Raw genomic sequence first — 22,851 nt, forward strand, 5'->3', positions numbered from 1 at the left:
CTGGACACTGTGCCTGATCATGCCGCGCACTGCGTTCCTTTGGCAGGGCAGCGATACCCTGCGTACGGCCACAAACGATTGTAATGTTGATGGTTTCGGATGCATAGCTAAAGTGCACTTGCACACAATTGCCGTACTGTATCATGCCGGGAAAGCTGTTAAATGGATTGTGTCCAGCATTTTCACCCATCATCGCAACTGGACGTGCATGTCGTTTGATAGTACCCAGCATGGTCCACGGGTTCCCCTGGTTGAAGCACGGTCGCGCTAGTAATAATCCATTAACTCCCACGTTCGGCATAATAGCCGTGGCAGTAAACGAAACGAATAGAAACAAACTAATGTGCAACTGCATCGTTAACAGAGAGCCGCGCCTGATCAATCAGTACGGAAACTGAAAAACTATTGAAACGGAAGAAGAAACACGATGTAAGAAAAGCTAGGCGTAGGGATTGATTTCCTTTTTGATATTGAAGAAAGTTTCCATTTCATTTCCATTTATTTTGTTGTAAAGTATAGCGTGCAACTTGTCACTTCCGGTTCCGACATGATTTCCATTCCTTTTGTGCCGAGGATTTCGTCACCGCTTTTCCATCGTTCGGACATTCGTTACCGGGCAAAGAGCGGTGGCAATTCGGCGATCGTTAAGTACCCGGTGTGACCGGCCATCGTATGCGGTGCGGACGAGGTTATGTACTTTTTGTTTTCCCGTGGCGTTTTCATATCCTTCTCCGTCTCCTGACGCTAAGCGCAATGATGTTGCAAGAAGTTTGGAAATAATTAGAAACAAAGTTTTCAAAGGAAGCACTATCGAAATATATACTCCATTTACCTTCGTTTTGAGAAAATCTAGCTCAATTACGGGAACATTACGAGTACGGACGATATCCTCGATTTGGAGCACTTCAATGTTCTGCACCTCGATGAAACCACACTTGCCAAGCGCCTCGCAGACTCGCATCGACTGTTCGATACAGGGTGAAAATGAACATATGCGACCACCTGTAGAAATTAGGAAAAATAGATAACGATGAGTTCATGAGTAAGTTGCTGATGTATATGCACTATGCATTTGATGTCACTTATATAATAGAGAAACAGAGAAGTAGTAGTACTCTTCGACTTCAACTAGTACTCTGCCAACAAAATTAGTTGAATTTCATTTAAACTGGTAACACCTCCTCAATATGCACTGGCTGTCGGGGTATTTTAAGTTTGCTATATTCTTGGTCTGAGAGGAAAATCAACAGCCTTAAATCCACAAGAGTCAGCTTAACCAGATACCGACCAGACTGCAGAGCGGTAACTATTTAGTAGAATATGAGCTCAGCCTCTTCATCATGTGTCCAGGTCAACATACCTGCTTCGAATCAGTTAGCGTTCTCCACATGCTTTCCTACAAAAAAAAAATCAAAAGTAATCCGAGACACTCATCGAGCGGAAATGGCGCTGTTCATTCGTCTGCATTGTCTAAGTCCCGTACCTATACAGGACTTCTGGAGATATCAGCGTTATACGTTGCAGTTTCAGGACCGTTAAAGTTTGTGGGGCATATAATTGAGATGATTTCTCAAAACAATGGTCCAGAGTAGTGTTGGGAGAATTTGATTCAGATTCTTGAATCTGAGTGAATCTTTGGACTGAATTAATGAATCTCAATTCCTATTCCAAAGAGTCATGATTCCTCAAAGATTAAATTATTATATTTTATACAATTATATTTACCGTTTGTACTTTTAAAATGTTTTTTATTGTTCAACAAGAACGGCAAGTGAATCTCTCAAAAGATCTTTTTTTTTAGAGTCGACTCCTGAATGACTCCTCACTAAAGAGTCATGACTTCAACAGTTTCAAAATATTAATTTAGCACAACACTACACCAGAGGATTTCGCCTTGCTTATGTTGTAATTCGAAGATACGCTCGTACCACTGTACGATCTTTTCCTCTCAACACTACCTAATCAGATAGCAGTTCGTCTACGGCAGCACTGTAACCTTGAGCAGGCATGTTGGGTAGTCGTGCATTACAGACTGCATTATTTAAACTAGTAGATCGTCACGTAAAATAAAATGGTGAGTATAAAACTGAAGCTGTTAGCTGTCTAAAACACCAAAGATTGTACATGGAAACTCATCTAAATCGGTGCCGATAGGCCATCTCGGACTTTGCAGTCCTAATGGACGCTAGGCAATATCTAATCTTGTATGGATGTTTGATACCGGAGTGAAGTGATGTCTCGTCCCGTTCTCTACGTTACCGTCCTCCAATATATGTTGCTAGACGTCGTACGCAGTTTAGCAACAATGATCCTCTCCACGAATGCTTTCGTGCCCTTATTGTTGTGGCCAATCTGTTTGATTTTTATTGCAGCTCATCCTCTCATGCTGCATTACGGACACGACTTCGATCCTATGTTTTCCCTAATTTTGTATTCTCGCGTTTTCTACCTGATTCATCGTCCGTTCCTACTGCTAAGGTTAGTGAAATGAAAGTGGGTTAGTTAGTGAAATGAAATGTAAAGTTTGAGAATAATAAAACTCACAGTGTTAAAAATGCGGTAAAGCATAAACGCTCATGAGTTAAACGTTTATGCTTTATGCAGAGGACTAATAGCAGATTCTAGAATAGAATTTGCAGTTCTACTTTTAAACTACTACTCTGAGGTCGATACCGTCTCGACCGTCTCCATTGATTTATGCAAAGGGGCCACATCACTCATCCGCATCAAACTAAAAATCCTTTAAAAAAACCTTTAAATACGTCGTCATTGTAAATCCACAACACCTGTGCCAAATTGGTAGTCAATTAATGTGGTAGCACCGAAAAAAGAAAACATTCACGCGGTTTTTTTTTTCTTCACCGACCGAAATCGGTGGGAAAATGCAATAAATCTACCCCTTGTCAGGGTTGGCATGAGCTTTAACCGATCGTCATCGTCGCCAACCCTCCACTACCTACCCGCGCACTGCTCCACACTTCTTAGGCAATTGGCGATTTTAACGATTTCAACATCGATTTCAACAGACTGCCTGCCGAACGGCAACTTTCACAGTCAGTCCCCCGTTACAGTGTTCTGTGTCCGCACTTCAATCTCCCGGAGGGGGAGAGCTAAGAAAAGCATGAAACGAATCCTCGTGCAAGTGCGCCATGAATAATGCAACGAAGTTGGCAGTCTCATTATCGTTATCGGACAGCCACTGACACGTGAAATAAAAAAAAAGGAGAATGGAGGGATGGTAATGCAAAACACGGGAACAGGAAAAGCCTTTGATGGTGGTACGTTTTGCTGGGTTCTCAATTGGACCCATCGAGAGTGGGGAAGGTGTTCGATCGTGTCGAAGCTCGCATATGCATGTTGATAGTTCGTACATAAAGGCGTTGTGTTTGGGATTCATTCAATGCCATTTTTCATTCATTAGCAACAGCAAAGCCCACACTCAGATGGTTATTTTTCGAGTAACTAATGTTAACATTGGAAGCATTAGAACAATTCTTGCTAGTATGATACAAGCAGTGAGCGGAACTATTTTATGATAGTTTATTAATGATAATTTTGATCATTTTACACATAAATAAACCAGTATTCCAGAGAACGGAGCTACATCCTTTTTACGTTATGTGTCTTAACAACGTGACACGTGTTTTTGTTAACCTTTGGCAACCTGGCCATCCTTCGACACTCATACACACACACACACAAAGCCAATTCAAATTTAAAGTCCTGTCATTCACGTACCACGTCGCCGAATGATTTAGGCATTCACGTACGCTGCCAAACTTTACGCACCCAGTCGATCCAAATGTGGACGCGTTCGATCCGTTTGGTTGCCGAAATCGATCCTCGTAGCACACACTTCAGCCCTGGATGGGAAGATGTGTGTCATTCATACGTTTCATCACGGACGCCGAGAGTGTAATGACAGCAGGTTTACAAGCAAATCCGCACCGTCGAAATGGTAGCACACTGCTGGGGGATAAGATATGTGCATAAATAATCGGCTCACCACACTACTTGCTCTCATTTCGCCGTCAATCTGTCCGTATCGGTGGAAATCGATCAATCTTTTCGCTGGGGTTGTGTTGTGCAAAAACACAGCAACGTGTGCAAAGTAATATAAATTATCTGTCAACATCATTAAACTTGATGGAAGCGAGATGTATAACATTCGAAGCGATCAGCAGAAGCTGCATGATCACGGACAACCTTTGATGTGATGTTGTTGGACATCTTTGGGTGGGCAGCATATACTGCCCCCCAAAACATTAACATACGTTGCAAGTGGCGTTTCCGGTTCTTTACTTAATACGACAGCATGGTACGGAAATGGAGGTGAGATGGTGGCTACCAGTCTGGTGCTACACTGTTCCCAGGCTGATCGTGTTCATTTGTCGACATCAGTGCATTGGCTGAATACCATATTTGGTGCATGTATGTTGTTTTGCACCCTCCTGCTGTGTGAACTCGACACAAGCTAAGCTCCGTGTTCATCAGCGCCATTCAGAGCTGGTGCGGTATGACGCCTATTAGATAAGCATCAATGCGGTTTATTGGAGGGACGTGATATTCTTCAATTTCGCACGAATATCAGCGATATCTAACATTACTTCTTATAGTGTCGAGTAAAGGATTAATATTCGTCATGAAATATTGAATAAAACATGTTCTTTCTGCTTTAAAAAACATGTACTGCAAAGCCCAACGATCAGCAGATCAAAAGTTTAATGAGAACACTACATCCATTGCGATTAGATTTGGACCTGCTACACCTTCTTTGTCTATGTGGATTGTCCGGTATCATTCTAATAACATGCCCGTCCCTGCTCCCTGTGATCACTACTAAAGAGCGAAACTTTTTTTTTTATTTTTACATCCTGAACATATCATTAATTATTATTATTTATAGACAAAAAAGCGTTCCAACTGACACGTCGAAAACATTTGACGGTGTCCCATTCAGATGAAAACAACTACAACAAACACTCTCTTGATAATAAAACACTTCCCAATATGAACATCCAGTCGTAAAAAAATTACGCCCGATACAGTTACAGGCAACAATCATCACAAGACATAAAGAATTGCTTCAGTACGGATTGCTTTTGCGCCACGGGTACATCTTGTTCCACACGCCAGAAGAGGAACAGTACACGAAGGTTGACATTTGTTCCGTAGCCGACGGTTGGGATTTCTCTGTATGTCTTTATAAGGAAAGCGACTCGCCTCCCACCGGGGAGGATGTATATTCACTCTGTCCGCAGGGTTTAGTAACTTGTTTTCGCGACATTTGAACCCCCTGCCGATGCATGACCTGTATCGGGGTTTGCGTCCACCTGCCTGCTCGCTTGTGTTAAAAATGTGTGCCAATTTCTCTTCAATCGCGAACCATTTTAGCTCGCTAGAAAAGAAAAAAAACTGTTGGCCACTGTTGGCGACAGGGACCGGGAACTACAGTGGGCAGCACGAATTCATAGCAACAATCTTCATTGGTGTGTCACAACGAGTCGGTAGGCCGACATCCGTCTCTAGTGTCTTTGATCTTATATTAACATAAGAGCCATAGTAAGGTACCGAGGGAAACGCAGTGAGGCAAGAGATTGTACAAACTGAGCAACTTCAAACGGTCGGTGTCGCTAAGGCATTAACTTTGTATCCATTGACTATAGCCACCCCGGCAGCAATGTGCGGGAACCGTTTGTTAATAAATCATTCATTTCCGCATCGATCGCATCGATCCTTCTCTTCTTCCGTGCGTGTCCACAAGGTACCCTGTGGAAAGCCATATATTGGTAGCCGTTTGCGCCAAAAAATTGTTTTTCTTCGCACAAAGGGAATGAGCCGAGTTACTTTGTGACGCATTCGGACGGACGGACAAATCTTTGACTGAAATCACGCATTCAAGTGGCAAGATTTTAAAACATCACCATTGGAGTGATAAATTTTCCTACAATAAATGTGATACCTCAATTGCAAGGGAAATCGTTTTCCCGCTAACTAGATGTGTCGTTTGGTGTGCTTTGAAGTTTTCGAATTGGCGAAACGTAACTTTCATAACGCGACTTCTAATCAAAGGACCTGCGGTCTATTGTGCCCGTAGAATCGCACATCGACACACACTCGTCGATAAATCGAAGACACTCGTAATCGCCGCCGTACGCTATTGGCCCACACTGGGCTTCAGTGCACAGGTGTGATTTGATGTTGACGGTCCCGAATACATCCACCGTAGCGTACCATCTGGTGGATTTATTTCACCATCCACCACTCAGTTGGATGCCGCGTGTGTGTGTGTCTGTGTTGTCCATTCGTTATCGGCAGAACAATTGCCCATTGAGTAGCGTGTGCGGGGTTCGGATTTCTATGTTTTGACGCAACGAAACACAACCAACAGGGTAGCTTGTCAACCGGCACTCAACAGCTTGTCGCCGTCGCCTAGCGATCGTACAACTCGCCCGGTGATCGGTACGTTCTTCCCTCTCGTTACCCGGTGGCGCAACGTTTGCCGAACCGATGTCCAAATCGATGAGTTCCGTGTAGTTGGCGGAGATCATTTTGTTTTAACTTTGCCGCACCAACGGCACACCGATGGACATTTACGGCTATGCTGGTCGGACGATGGCCCTAAGGTGCGCGTATGTAGCAACGATGTGAAAATAAAAATTAATTAATCGCATCGTCAACATTCAATAACACGGTTTGGGTATTTTGGCGTACGCTTCTAGTGGTGTCCATTGAGTTATACATCGAAATCGGTGTTCGTCGCGTTTGGAAGCTGTTGATGGTTGCCTCACTTTACCAATGACGATCATGTATAACGGCTTCAAGAAAAAAAAGGAATCTATGAAATTATAACATAATTTAGCGACTTATTACTAAAGAATTGCATTCCAAACTTTAGTAAAATCCGAAACCATACAATACACACATCCAAACCCACCTCTTGGGTGGATTTTGCTGGCCAGCTTGTCCATAATCGCGAATGAAATGGACCATTTCAATTGCTGCTTGACAAACTACACTGCCCACCACAAGAATTATGTTCGTCGTTTGCTTCATCACGCTTTCCGCACTCTCACGTGCTTCTCAACTAACCGCCGCCTACTACGTTTGTGCAACCAAAGTCGCACCGGGAATAGTCAAAACACTTCCCTCGCCCAACGAACACTGTTTCCATGATGGGGTACCACTTCAAAGGAATCGCAACAGGGACGATCACAACGCAGTACGCAGCGTCCGGAGATCCAGTTTGAAATTCCTTGCCCGTTTTCTACATTCTTTGCTTCCTACCGTCCCGGTTGCCAATTTCTTTCGACCGTTCGTATCGAAAGAGTGTCAAGAGCTGTGTCAACTGTTCCCATTCGTCCGTCCGATCGAAAGGGTGACAATGTACATAAATTCTACCACCGCTAAACACCGTGTGTTCTGTCCCTTTTTGGGGAGGTTCGTAGCTTGCGCGTGCATTGGGAAGTTGGTTGACACACGTGGTTCACTCGAACAGAGCTCCAGCGATCCCAGAGCCCCCAGCGGGCAGGGAACGGTGCGACTGAATAGATGAATAGTGCTGTTGCTACTGAATCATGCGGACAACCACCCCTTTGGAGTGCGCCGATTTCGCGCTCTGTTCTTTATCACCTCTGGCCTGTTTGCGGACCCGGCCCCGTGCGGCACGTGATGTTTGATGGTGTACAAATGAGAAAGAAAGGACATCGAGGCCTACAACTATGGGGTACTATGCTGTCAACTGCTGTAGTGTCATGGGGGGAAGGGGGTGGTTTTTTGGAAAAAAATGGAAAAAAAAACATACCGTTTCCGTACTCCAAGAATCTGCTGATCGAGTGGAAGGAAGTATATGCAAATCTGAACCCACCAAACGGTTACCCGCGCCTGCCAGTTAATAAATGATGGCAATTTTCATTTTTGCTTAATTTGGTACGAGTGACCGGTGCGGACATGCGGCCCCGAATTGTGTAAGCCCTCCCCGGACTTGAGGTAAGTGAACGGGAACGGGATGAAAAATCCGTAATTTAACCATATCTGCACTTCAAAGGCAAGTTCAAAGGACCGCCCGCGCTGGTGAATCATGGTTTCTGCCGCCCCGTTTCGGGAAGCAAAAGGCCGGCACTAGCCGGTGCGATTTCAGACGTGGTGATTGATTTTGCAATAGAGCGGATTCTAGACAAGTAGCAGAATATTTATTCATTAGCTGGCGGTGGTCGTTCGTGTAGTGTAATAGCTTTGTTTTTTTTTTGTTACGTATTTGGTACCAATTTCCACAATTCAAAGTTGTATGGAATAGAAAGAAACGTTACATTTTGTTTGTAAACTGTTCAAATTTAGATGAAATGCCGAAATAATAAAATGTTGAAAGTCTTTAGTTTACTTTACATAATATTTTAAAATGCTCGGTAATTAATATAAATTTGTAAGGAATCTAAAGAATTATTGATATCATATGATTGCTGGTTTAAATAATGTTCCCGGAAGATGGATCGCATTTTATTTTCATATTTGTCCAAAAATTCACCAAATATCTTACATTGCCTTGAGGTAGTTTTTACATCTAATCAAATATTTTTTGCAGCAACAGATAGTTCTGCTTGCGAAGTTTCTGATCGGAGTTGCGATCTTCCGAGGGTCAGATTGAAGTTGCTTATGCTTTCTTTAAGGTACCGGAATCGTCCTGTTAGATTTACCAGCCTCTACGAACCTTTGAAACTTGAATATACTCCACAATGACGAAACTTTCTTAGCCGCGTTCGAGAGGAAGTTGATCAGAAGGATTTTTGGTCCCGTATGTGTGGAAGGACAAAGAAGAAGCCGTTACAATGTCGAGCCAGAGTAGATGTGGTTGATTCAAATTGAGATGAAGTGATGGCGTTGCTATGCACCTCCACAAGGATCGAGATATTGAATCGGCAGACAACAGCACTCGACCATGATGATCAATTAAAGCTACTTCCGAAGCAGACCTAAACCCTGATGCTGTTATACCGCGGGATAAGTGAGGAAACATTCTTTTCCTAACTGGTAGTATAAGATATTGACACTTAGAGAGTGATACAATTATAATGAAGAAAAACAAAATTGAAACGGAGCTTTCAATGTAGTGTAATTGTTGAACGGGCGTTGAATCCCGCATATAAGAAACATTCATAACGCATAATTTCATTGTGCTTAACCACTTTTACGAAGTTCGGTTTATATTCATAGTTTTTTTTTTGCTGCAACGAATACACTTGACACAAAACCTTTTCGTTACTATTTTCAATTTATCAAAAACCGGGACCCCATATCGTCGTTTCGATGATATCTTCTTTGCTTATTATTCCGAAAAGACACGATCTCGATACGATACTTTTTTGTAGTTGTACTTTTTCTTGCTATTATTTCCTTTTTATAATGAATCAATTTCGCGATCAACCATCAGACCACCGTGCTACACGTGAAATATTGTACATACAATTGAAAATGCGTTCACGTTGGTAGAATTGCCCGGGTGAAGGTGATAGTTGAATGTGGTGTATGCATGGTGTGTGGAACCAAAACCAGTCGGGATCGTTTATGCGTCACAAAGTAATTTATGATGCCCGATAAATCATACCCACAGTGTGCAAGGAAAAATTAATTGTTAACTGAATACGAATTCACGGGTCAAGGAAAGAGGCGTCCGGAAAGCAGTAGAATGCGAAAGGTTCACCCGCAGGGTGTGTTCAAGTCGATTGTTAGCAGCCGCTGTGTCACCAGGGACTACTGTAGTTGCGACAGATTTAAAAGCTATTTCTCTCCATTCCACATACACCCAGCGTGGTTGTGCGGGTGTTTGTACGTGGAGGAGGAGAAAATCCATTATGGTTGTTTAATTGGGGGAGTAAAGCTTACCTTCATCTTTCAGTGCTTTTGCCGCATGGGGGACGGCGAGCTGTGGTGCCGGTAGATCCAGAAACACGGCATCCGCTACACCGTTCAGCTCGTCGCCGAATCCCTGTTCGCACACATCCCTTTGTCGCACGGTCACATTATCGCCTAGTCCATGGGCGACAAACTCTTCACGCGCCTTTAGAACACGCTCCTCGTGGAAATCGAATGTGTGCAGGTGGCCCGACGGACGAATGGCGCGCAGAAAGTAATGCGATAGTGAACCGGAACCGGTACCGGACTCGATCACGATGCTTCCCGGTCGCACTTCCAGCTGATACAGTATCATGCTGATGTCGGGCGTGTAGAGAATCTGTGTGCGGTGTGGAAGTGTTTGAGTCCACAGCTCCGGGTTCGGTTGTAGGACGTGCGCCCAGCCCTTCGTGAGTTGAACGCGTGAACCATACCGGGCTCCGATTAGATCGCGCACCTTTAACGCACCGAAACTCGTTTGGAACACGTACTCGATCATTTCGTTCTTTTTGTTGCGTATCTGTGGCACCGCATCGATCGTGTGCATTGCGGCTGGTGTTAGATACAGCACAACGGTATCACCTTCAGCTATGACTTCTTTCGGACCGGCGAAACTCATTGTTGTTCAAGCGAAATTTGTTCTACTTGCGGAATGCGAGAGTTTATAAACAGCTAACTGCACTTTTCGGTTTAAAACCACACGTGCGAGCAAAACGGCTTGCGGGTTTGTTTACAAATAGATCACCCGGTGTACGACTGACAGCTGACAGGTAAGAACGCATGGACATTTTTTATTGCTTACTTGGTCGCGCTGGATGACAAAATGAAGGAGTTTGAATTTTAAAACAAAATGCGGTTTTAAATAGCTTGTAGAATCACGGTTTTTTTCAAATGTTACCTTGTTATTTTTGCAAAAAAAAAGAAGAAGTTAATCCATAACATCACTCTCTATCTCTCTTCTTGGCATAACGACCTAGGTCATGGCCAGCCCACTTCTAGACTTATATTATCACGTTGCCGGATAGTTTGTTCTTGCTACGAGGGATTACTCCGGATGGGATTTTGGACCGGTCCTATCGTGTGTGAAGGCAAGCACCACTAAGTAACACACAACCGGTCTGAATCAAAAATATTAATAGCGATCCGTATAACACGTGTATAATGAGACACCACTTGAGCTGGCTAGCTGACACGCTTGCAATGTACGGAAATTCGAGAGGCAAAACAAAGCTGGATAAATTTTTGATAGGTTGGAGTTTATTTTACATAGTGATATTGATCTCTAGTTCACATACCTTTACAATTGGACCACAAATGCTTTCGGATGCTTCAGAGCAACAACTGCTGGATAGTCAATAGAAGCAGTGTACAGAATTATATAAATGATTGTAATCATTTAAATCAACTCAAGACAAAAGGAAGCTAACAGACTTAAAAAATAGCAACTTTTTTTTCGAAACTTAATTTTTGTATCATATTTCTCATGTCTTTCCAATGATTGCATAAATATAACAAAAGCTGCATCCTACATTAGACCTACATTACTCGCGTAGTATCTCAGTACAACACGTTCATTACAGCTGTTATCTATGCCACATGCCAAAGGAATAAATTCTAGCATCATTAAATGCATTCACATTATACTTCTATTTACATAATCAACAATTATGCGTATTCCTATTCATTGTTGCTAGAATCGTAAAAGGTGCCCCTTTCGTATTGTGAAAATAAATATTAGCCAACTGTAAATTAAAGCATCCACGAGCACGGGGATAGCTTTTAGATTCTTGTGGGTAAACGAGCAAGTTAAATTGAGCTTCTAAAATAAGTTATCTCTATCTGGAACGCACAGAAATGCTATCCGAATGGATGTTCTGATGCGTTACGCCTTTACTAACAACAATACTGATGCGGAAGATGTACCGTAAACGTTCTAACGAACGACCATATTCATTTAAAAATGAACCTCCTAAAATAAATAATTTAAACGCCTATCAACAGTAATACCCCAGCCTAGACTGACTACGTTCCAGTGGGCATTAGTAACAGCTAGCTGAGATAGATGGTCAGTGAGATCGTCGCGGTTCCGGATGGTCGTCCAGAGGCTTCCGTTCGCTACCACTATCTCCCGATGCCGGCGATGCTGTCGAAGATCCCGTGGTACCCTCCAGTGCCAGTAACCGGTGATCTGAAGGCCATGGAGGTGGAGGTATTTGAAGAGGCACAGGCATAGGTAAAGTTAGCCCAGGAATCGGTAACCCGTCCTGCGTGAGACAACTGGGAGGCAACCCACATCCTACGTTCCCGGTTACCGTGCTGTGATTGCTGCTGGTAGAAAGGCAGGAAATGGAGGATGTTCCAGACACGGATTGCGAGACAACTGTGCTACCGGAAGGAACGAGCGTGGTTCCTGTGCAGTCGGTTGCGATCGGTACAAACTGTTCCGGCATCCAGTCGAAGGAGAACGTGGTCGCCGTTGGGAATCCACCGGTGTGATGCTGATGGGGAGCACTGGTAGGCGTTGGAGGTGTCGTCGTCATGTAAGGGGAGAGTTCTTGATGCGTTATATCTGGTACCTTTTGAGCGGTAGTGTCAGACCACGGGGGACTTGGGTTCCATTGCTCCATAAAGTCGGTAGGTTCGCTAGACAGATTCGATACCGTCGTAGGAAGGATCGCCGATTTGGAGTGCAGTCTACCGATCGCGGTTCGGTTGCCTAGCAACATCGTCTGTACTCCTCCTCCTCCACCTCCTCCACTACCTATACCACCACCACCACCTATACTGCCACTTCCGTTTCCAAGAGATCCCCCACCGTCAATACTGCTGCTGAGGTGGTTTAATCCATTAGTGACACCCTGTCCAGCGTTATCCGTCTGATGCAATCCGGTCGAATTCGTCTGTAACTCCACCGTGGACACCTCGGAAGGTTCAGACTGCCCATTTTCGGGGATGTAGATGGGTTCCAGCCGGTTTATGTTTCGTTTTTTAGCCGGTGGTGTGCCATTATGACGGTCACTGGTTGCACTGTTCGTTTGATGACTACCGACACTGGTTCCGTTCGCGCCTGTACCACTCAGCTCACTGCCGGTGGAGCTTCCCGTTCCTCCACCGTTGTGGCAGCGAATGTGCGGTGTCACCTGTACAACCGGAATAGGAATGGCTGCCGGGTTCACTATTGCCGGAGGTGCTGATGCCGGTGGCGTTGGATGGCCGCCGCTGTAGTCGACCGGTTGTCCGGTAGCGTCTAGCCGAAATCCATACGCACGTGTACCGTAGTCGTCGCTACCGGTCGCCAATCCGCCATTGTTCACTGGCTGGTGGTGGTGATGAGCGTGCAACATTGGCGTTACCGATCCGCCGTTGTGATGTTGTCCCGATGGCGAATGGTAACCGTACGCAGGGATGTGATGATGCGAATGGTGTGATTGTGGAGTGTACCCATGCGTTTGTACACCGGTGGCCGTAAGTGTTCCTCCCGATGTGCCCGCCATGGCACCTCCCGACGTACCCCCACCACCCGGTGAGTGATTGTTGTGATGGACCGGTGTGTTGGAGGGGTAGTACGGAGCCGTCGGCGGTATCCTTGTCGCACCCTCGAACGGTATACCGAATTGCATCTTCGACTGGACGGTGTAGTAATGGTAGAGCCATGAGTTGGACAGCATCACGGACGCTTCACGATCGCTGGAAAGACAAGCAGGCAGAAAATGGTGAAGCGCATACGCATAAGTTAAAACGTTCCTGTCACCCGTAGAACAGGCACGAAGAACTCTAAAAATGGTGCCCTTATTCCCACACTTTTACGCAATTGCGGTACAGATTCGGGTCCCATGGTTCGTTCGCCTCATTCGCCTGGAGAACTTTGGAGGATCACATAAAATAAATTGTCCATTGTCAGTATTGTCTCGAGTGAGGTTCCTTCCATTCTTCTTCTTCATTAACTTGCTCCCCCCCGACCCCTCCCCCAAAACCGTTCCCCGGAACCGTTCAAATGCTAAATGCAACCGAAGCATAATCTCACATTGCGTCTTTCCCCCCCCCGCAAACAGGGATACGCCGTGAGTAAAAGAAGAAGCAATACGCGCACGCGTGTGCAATATGATTTTCGTACGATCGTTTAAGGTGATCCGCTTTTTGCTACGCGCGCCCGCGCTCGGCACATAATCGCAACCGTGATTCGTGATTGTTGCCCTCGTGCACACACTCACACCGTACGGCATTTGTTCGGTTTTATTTCAGGTTTGTCTGTGCATCTTCGCGCTATGCGTCTTTTGTTTGGGGTGCCCATGTGGGATACGGCAATAAACGTAACCTTACGACCTGTCGCAGGACCAGCGCAGCTTATCGTCCTGCTTGGGGAGCATACGATTTTTGTTTTTAGGGGAGGGTTGAAAAAGTGCAGCAAAAATGCAAGGTTTGTATGCAAATTTTTACGTCCCGCCCGGTTGCGATTGCTATGTGCTCCTGCTGCTGCTGCTGGTGCCGGTGCGGTGCTGGTGGTAGAGTATCGGCAGATCGGCTCATAGTCCACCAGATAGAACCGCGGCTGCAATGTATGGTCGTAAATCATCTCGTTTCGATTTCGGCCGCCCAAAGATCGTTTCGGAGTTCATGAACTTTGCTGAGGAATTCGTACATTGTGTCGACAGGAAAGGATATGTTGGAAGCAATGTACTAGCAAACTGTGGTACATGCAATTACCCTTGGGAAAAATATATCTCCGAATGTAAGTTTTGTGTAAGTACCATCAAATTAAGTTAAACTAAGTCACCAACAGTTGTGTGTTGTAGCTGCTAGAAACTTGGTGTTATTGCTGCTTTTATGTGCTCACTTACGCCTCTGGGACAAAGATTTTGTATAACAATGTGGACGGAGTTCTATTAGCTGTCCGATGAACTCACTTTCGTATGACGAATAAGACACGCTAAAGTCCAGTGAGTTGGTCATTCCATTAGGAGGACACCGGACGACTCAGCTCGTAAAGTCGTTTAAGATCGTCCACATGGAAGGAGGAAGCGTAGTAGACCCAAGTTGAGATCGCGTAATGGCGTCGATGCGTCCACCAAAAGGGCAGGGATTTGGCAGGGATCAGGTCCTGCCCTGGACCGTGAATCTACTCACTTTGCTTACAGTTTTGGAAAGAACATAACTGAAATTATTGCTTTCAAAATTTTTGGAAGCTTTGAACAACCGTACACACGAAATAGTGCAGTATGATCCAGGAATTTAGGAAGCATTTTTCCGTTTAAAGATATTGAATACCTCCACCTGATTAACAATTGAAGCTTAAGTACTGTAACAGATCTACCTTCAAGGCTTTAACCCATTCGGTGCTTCTTAATATTATAATTTTGTTTTGTATTTTTCATAGTTTAACTGAAACTGAAACTGTTTTGTACTGCGTAACATTATTTAAATTATGTATTTAAATAAACCGTCCGTGGATAATAAGATATTTAACATTAAGCTTATAGTCGTTTTTATCCTGCTCACGGTCCCATGTAAAATAAAACTCCCTGCAATAGTTGGTACATTGCTTCGTAAGCTTCAAACTGTTTGCAACATCTGTTTTTTTTTGTAAAGTTTTGTGAGTGCACTTGCAACTAGCGCCGCCTGTACGGTCAATCCTGCACGATACACAGCCGCCAACATACGATGCCCTACAACATTGCTTAATGTGCCTTAAGTACCTGCTTTTGGCAATAAATCTTAGCCAACGGTCGGGGTTTATGTGCTCTGTTTTTTTTTTTCGTCTCCCGTTTTTTTTTTTGTTGCTCCACCACACTCCCCGGCTCGATCTGCATTCCACTCCGAAAGGCATTGCCATTCGCTCCAGCGTTATGGCCCATCCGATGCGTAATGGAAACGGAAAGTTATCCGTCCAGTTGCGATGCGTGCCGTAATTATAAAGTGTACGCTGCGGAGATTTTTATTCCCAAACTAGAAGGCTTTCGAAGCGGGAATGAGCTTGCTTAGGCTTTGCCCCATGTGTTTGCCATTTTGCACTGCCACGCTACGGTGTTCTATTTTAAGCTAAACCGTCTCGAACCCCACCATGCCCACGGTCTGCAACGTATCGCAGGGGATCGCAGCACAGGGAAAGGATGAGTAATTTTGTGTTTGGCTCGATGCGAGATTAAATGCGAACACTTTCTGTGGACTTGTGCAAAGTGCAATAATTCAAATCATTGATCCACAGCATGGCATGCCTGACTTCTGCCCGTTGCTGGTCGTTCGCCCCTCGGTTCGGTCGAGCGTATCGTCCTGTAGCTCCGCATCTCTGCCACATTGGTCGGCATTGGGGAACGTGAGAAATTTTCCGAACCATAATTATGTCAGTTTTGTTGCGCGAGAAGCCGCGACCGGTCCGAAGTGATAAGGCTGTAAATTTGCTCGCCTCGCAATTGTCGGTAGGGAGTGCAGCATGTTCCCGCACTGAATGCACCAGAAGTGGATGCACACCCTGGTGGATCCAGGTACAAAACATCATCCTGTTGCTTACCGAGCAAAGCAGTACGAAACGGATCACTTCTTATACGTTTTCGTTACCAATTCGAACCCAGGCAAAGGTTCCGAAGAAATTGAGGATTTAACGCTGCGCTAGGTTAAACAAATACATCCCACCACGCAAGGCCCGGCTCAATCGATCCGCTCTAGGATGAGCCTAGAAATTAGAGCAAACTTTAGCACAGCTCGTGCATGTTGTCGGACGCCTCTTCTCGCAACGAAACACTAGCAAGCAGCAATATAAGGTTGCAAAACAGACCACGAGCACGTTGGCTATCAAATTTTGCATTAATTCATCACTCTGCTTTCGACGGTCGGATGGAATTGGTTGGCAGTTGCTGTATCGGGCTTCCCTTCTGTTTGGCTTCCCATTTGTCCGTGCTCATAGCTCATTTGCACAAGCACAACCAGCGTGATTGGATGTAAACGGCGGCACATGAATGGAGGGACTAGGGATATCGAACGTTTGATGTCGTGCTGCTTCAATAAGAAGATTGAAGGTACTAAATATTTAGCTTTTGCATCCTCTTACTTATAGCATGTAATTTTTACAATATTTTTAAAACGTAAAGCTTTATAACTGAATGGGTTTTATCACTTCAACCTGTTTTAGCATTTTAATTGAAGACAAATTATAGAACGCTCTTGTTTGCAGCATGCTTAGAGTTCACTCACTACCTTAAGTTTATGTGGCATAATGTACCAAGAATCGGGCCCTGAACAAGAGAACGATTCGCTTCTTTGCAAATTATTAGACAGTGCAATGTGTTCAGACGATTGGTACAAAAGGGAAACCGAGCACCGGATATTATTATTAAAAGATCGTCGATAGGTGTCCCGTCGGTGGAGTTATGGTTTTTGCACGCAAACCCACTTGGATGTACCTTTTGGGAATGATTTTTTTTTTATTCTTATTAAATCTGCATCATTTTCAGCTTCTTTAAGATGTTCCGTTCACTTAGATGTTCACCCCACCAGCCAGCGCAATGCCAGTGCCAGTGATAGTAGCGGGCGTGTTTTGCGTTTTTAACAGCTGTATCAACCATCGCCTATATTTTACAGAACGCGCGCGCGCGCGCCCTTTTAGTGTACAACCGGCATGAAGAGATAAATTGTGCGAAATGAAAAAAAAATCCTACTAAATGGATGTTAACTCCGCGCACTGCTTCAACATGGCCAAGAAGCAGTTGACCGGGTAGCAAGTACCGAACGGCAGGGTTTCGGAAACCATCCCACCGTAACAGGTCGACCTCATCATCTGACGATATTTCATTCGCCTGAAAAAAAAACCGTACTTTCTGGCCACGGCCGCAGTGTTCAGGCCGGTTCGCCGCCTGTGTGCATTGAAGTCGCCGAGTTCCTATCGGACCGATCGAGTGCAAGCGGTGACTTCCCATTCATTTGTGTAACGTTTGTGCTCGGGGTTCGCGAAAACGCAGTTTACGTTTGGACACCAGCACTCAAATATATTTATATTTAATAACACTTTATTTATTGTGCGCGGCAATCAGATGGTTTAAAAATTACCTCAAGGCCGGGCAGTGAGTTAAATGACTTGAGGCTAGGTCAGTCGAGCAATGGTAATGAGGTATGCTTTTTTTCGTTCGTTGTATGAAGCAAAATTGAGCTTTTTTATATTTCTCATTAGATTGAATGATTCTGTAAGTCTTAAACCGAAGGAAGTGTGCAAATGGTTTGTTTTCCATTAAAATTGACTTAAAAGGTATCAAATTTGTGTTGATAAAAAAAATATATTTAGTAACATATTGTCAATGGTTAATAGTTTACCAAACAGCATTAAAGAGGAATGGAACGGAGAGAAAGAATTAAGATAGATACAAAAAAGGAACGGTAAGCTGCCTAGGGATGTTTTTATTGAAACTTCCTATTCCACTGATTTATATTTTCGAACATGATACATTTGAAAATGTACTAACAATTGCTCAGTTTACTTTATAAAAATTCATACAAAATTTGTTTGAAAATAATCAATATTCAATCAATATTTTCTTGGATATCATACCAGAATTCAGCATTACCAAACAACAAAGAATCGACACGTGATGAGTAATGGAATAACATTACGATTATTGTTACCATTATTAGTCCAAATGGAATTGAAATAAAAATAAATGCAGCCGTGTACGACGCAGCAGCTCAGTTCCGAATGCTCGACATGAATTGGAATCTTCACGAGTATGAAGACATCTGAAGGTAGGCATTGGACGCAACGGATCACATGCGATCCGGTACGAGTGGTCATTGTAACCTGTGAGTTTTCCACAATCCATGCCCGGCCGATTGTCGAACGGGGCCAAACGATCGATCGATGGTTGTGTTTGCTGCGGTTGGTCGCTCGGTGGATGTGGCCGGGTGGTCTAGATTATTTATGTGAGAAACCATGGTTCGGTCAATACAGTTCGGGCATTTGGTGCTGTTGTCCTGCGCATCGCCTCCCGACCCATAAGCAGCACAAAGCAGTCAGGATAAGGTGGTGTGGAACCGCACAACTTACTGCTGGAAATCGTTGGGCGATCGATATGGCGTAGGGGGGGTATTTTTTTTTTTTCATACCAACCCGACATGATCGGGGCAGAGTTTACATATGTGACCACACTGGAAATGGGGACGCCGTGCATGGATGGACTGGAGTGAACCGGTAAAAAGGGTTGCAAACGGGAAGAGTTAAAATATGATCAACTGCTGTACCGTGTGACTTTGTGTTGATCAATTTCCACTGGTACAGTGAAAATAATTCGCTTTATGTAGCAGCAACGTGGAATGAAAACGAGATCAGTTTTGTAAACGCCAGGGTATAGAAAGTAGAACGCGTGCAAGAAGTTGTGAGGGAAAACGAAATGAGCGTTTAGAATATTTACTAGCGAATGTCTTGAATTCTTCGACATTGCAAAAACTATATTAAATAGCGCTAAATGAAAAATAGATTTTGATTTGAATTTATTTTTCTTCACACATAGGTTTAAACATCGAGTTTTTTAATAACATGAAAATATTAAAATGTGTACCGAAACACATGAAGTTCGTCGCTTAAAAACCCATTTCGCATACAAGTCTTTCGTTTTGCATTCACCTTTTTAGTACAGAAAATACAACGCTCATTTTGTTGGGCTGATCAATTAATTACAAAGCTGCTGTGGCTCGTCAAGATCAATTATAAAAACCATAAATTGTAAATCCACCTGTGGCGGAGACGCACGTTTCACATCGCAACCCAGAAACCAGCAACCAATATACGCCCACTAAACACCATCGGTGCATGCACAACCCATTGATCGATGATTGTGGACCACTGTTTTGGCGGATCGATGGCGTCGAAGTTCGTGTGTGAATTATTTGTCCGTGGCACGATTTAAGCCTACCGTAGCTTCTAGCACTGCTGCTGGTACGTCTAGAAACGGGCAGGTGTTGGTCTTACCGATTCCCATCGACGTTTCCTTTCGAGCAAACGGTTGGTGAACGTGATTGCAGCTTAAACAAACAACCGCTGTACCGTTCCACTACTACCAACACCTCAGACCATCAAAGTTACTGCGTTGATATAGTTATTGTTAGTTAGTTATTGATATCGTTGTGATCGACACAATCGGTAATTAAATTCTTTCTATGTGCTTTATTGAGCCATAGCCACCAGGAAGGATACGGATCACGATACGGCTCACCAGGGAGTCCCATGAGCGACCGTGATTGAACCAATTTGCTCCTGGCTGCTCCTTCCACGCATTGCTGAATGGCTATTGAAATGATCTCCTGTTGTCTGATGGCGTCATATACTGGTAACCATGCGGGTAATTATGTTGTTATGATCGGCTGAATGCTCCAATAATGAAGTGGTTTTCGGAATGAAGGAGTATCGAGTTACTCGGATCAATCCGGCTACTAAAAACATGGTTATTGAGCTTAAAACACTTTACTTTCTCTCCTATTGAACGCAACCATTAGCCATCAATCAGCCGTGTAGTACCTATTCCGACTCATATACTGTGCAGCTTAGTTCGGTTTGATACATCGGGACGATAAATTTAATTGCACACTTTAACGCAGCATTACGATTTTCTACAAATCATAGTGACATTTTCGGTTCAGTTGCGCCTTGGACGAACAGAATCTCAAAAGTTCCATAAAATAGTTCACATTACAGTAATGGCAACACGTTATGGGTTGCGGGTTGTTAAGCCTACGCAGATCGTTGATAAAAGCAGATCGTTCGTTTGTGGTGCAGATGTGGACGGTCCGATAAATCCATAAATCCATTCGGGTTACGTCAAAATCAGGCAAAAACCCTCCGTTCGTCCAGTGGGCTCGGCAGGGCGATCGCTATCAGCAGCCGCCGTACTTCGTCAACTTGAGGCCTCCCGCTTTCGGGACCCTAATCCTGTGCTGTCCAGATCTGGCGTGATTTCAGATTGTCGGAGATCGTCAAAGTGCGGCCCAACGTTCTATCTCCCATGTCGCGCTGACAGCAACATATTGCCGGCGTCGACAACGACGATGGGGGCCGCTCATCGTACCCGTTGGCGACGGAACCAGCGATTGCAATCACCCGTTTGGCGGAACGATATTTAGCATTTGCAATAATTTCATCATTTCCTACGGCGGTGGTTCGTAAATCGGTGCCGGAAATGTGTACCAGAACGGTATACATACACATGGAAAACGCGCCCGACAACCTTGAGCGGTGAGTGAGGGAAAAAGTATTCTTTTATCAAAAGACTTCTACGGGACGCTAGCGACGAACCCGAACAAAATTTTTGAGTTTGTCATTTAGCGAACCAGTACCGTTGGTACTGTTTGGTTTTGTTCCAGTTTCTTGTTTTTTTTTTCTTATTCTCGTATGCCGCACACTCCCCAGTACATAGCTCATGAGGTTTATCGAGCTGTCGTAAAACTGCTTGCCGTTGCGAATTGATTCTCGTTTCCCGATAATGATCGAATGTGATCGGTCGAATGTTCAACCATCGATTGATCGACGATTGCAATGCGAGCTTTGCTTGCTGTTCTGACTGGTGGATGTTTGTTTTCATTTCCCACCCATTCCCTTCCTTCAGGGTGGTCGTACGTGTGCCGACCTCCCGTTAGGGCTTGGAAGCGGGGAAGGTTTGATTTCGGTTTTACAACAAATACCTCACTCACATCGACGACAACGGACAATGTATGCAAAATCAAAGCAAAGCTTACCTTAGCACCTGATTAGTGCACACGATCACCGATTGCTGGTTGGAGTCTTGACCGTCACGTACTTGCAGCACCACGTGTACCCACAGGAAGTCGCTCTGACGGCGTTGCATTCGAACCAGCAGAATGCACGATCGGTCTTGTTCGGATTGGGTGACTGTGAGAAGGGAACATTGTTACAGATAATTGGAAAGAAATAATGAATATGATTAACATAAACATTACACTTAATACTAAATTACTTTTATTGACTTACTTAGCCTATGCTTGCTTTGTGCTTCGCGTGTCGATTCCCAGTGCAGCAGCTGATACCAGGACACACCCTGCAGTTCGCTGCGGCTGTACCCGAGATGGAATTCACCGCTGGAAGTAGAGTAACAATGATGACAATTAAATATCATTATTTTTATTCTTGAAGAACTGTCGGCTTGACCGCTCTATTTGTTTAAAAATATTGGAATCTAAACCAAAGGCACATTTCACATTACTTTGGAGATATTTCTGGCTTCAAACAATGAGCGGGCACCTTATCCCGGGTGTACTCAACCGAATTAACATTTAACATTCACATTTATTAAAACATATAAAAGATATTTCTTTTATTTGTTTATTTATCCATTGTAACGGCATATGCGCTATTCTTAAAGTAAAAATATTGACATCAACAATAATTCCATCTCAACAAGATCCTTAAATTTGCTTCTTTTTAATTGCAATAGTACTTGTTACATGCAAAATTAAAATGTCCACCACAATAAAATTTCTAGCAACACACATTTCTAATTATTCTTTAAAAGTGATTGCACCGATAAAAAGAAATGTATTGCGAGTAACGCATTGAAGCGGATGAAAACGGTCATAACTGAAGTTACACCACCAGGCTGCCTGGGAACCTTGGGGTGTGGAAGCAAAAATCATCGAAATAAATGAAACACGACGAGACCGGCCGTCGGCAAGTGTGCGGCAAAGCGCGACCATTTCTGTCCGATGCTGACAGCCAACAACCGTGAACACATGTTGCAGCGAGGCTGCTGCTGGCGGATGAACATAAGAAAGTCGCACACGACAGTGCGGAAAAAGCGGAATCCAGGGAAAGGATGTAAGGGAAAACACGCAAGCAAAGATTGGGAGAGGCATCTGCTGCGATTGAACCATACATCGGTCAGCGCCCGGTGCCCGAAGGGTTAATTCTCCTGGGATCCGCACCGTATAAAACCGGCAACCCGACAGGAGAACACACAGACGAAACGACAGAAATCA

At 44.2% G+C, this 22,851-nt stretch overlaps 2 protein-coding genes across 2 annotated transcripts in view; both read right to left on the reverse strand.

Annotated features, from left to right (window-relative positions):
* Window positions 1-609: 609 nt before the first annotated feature.
* LOC128707790 (tRNA (adenine(58)-N(1))-methyltransferase catalytic subunit TRMT61A) lies at window positions 610-10,507 on the reverse strand. The gene is made up of 3 exons (XM_053802747.1): window positions 9,880-10,507; window positions 833-1,002; window positions 610-738 (listed from the first exon to the last, which is right to left on the reverse strand). Exons 1-3 carry the CDS (start codon window positions 10,505-10,507, stop codon window positions 610-612), a joined length of 927 nt encoding a protein of 308 aa, XP_053658722.1.
* A 1,447-nt stretch (window positions 10,508-11,954) lies between these two features.
* The window catches only part of LOC128717901 (uncharacterized), a 67,963-nt gene continuing 57,066 nt past the window's right edge, over window positions 11,955-22,851 (reverse strand). The window contains exons 6-8 of the mRNA XM_053811578.1: window positions 21,848-21,954; window positions 21,595-21,748; window positions 11,955-13,575 (exon numbers count right to left, since the gene is read on the reverse strand). Coding sequence (XP_053667553.1) covers window positions 11,955-13,575; window positions 21,595-21,748; window positions 21,848-21,954 — 1,882 coding nt within the window. The remainder of the gene's footprint in view (window positions 13,576-21,594; window positions 21,749-21,847; window positions 21,955-22,851) is intronic.

The sequence above is a fragment of the Anopheles marshallii genome, chromosome 2 (assembly GCF_943734725.1).
Source record: "Anopheles marshallii chromosome 2, idAnoMarsDA_429_01, whole genome shotgun sequence".
NCBI lineage: Eukaryota > Metazoa > Arthropoda > Insecta > Diptera > Culicidae > Anopheles > Anopheles marshallii.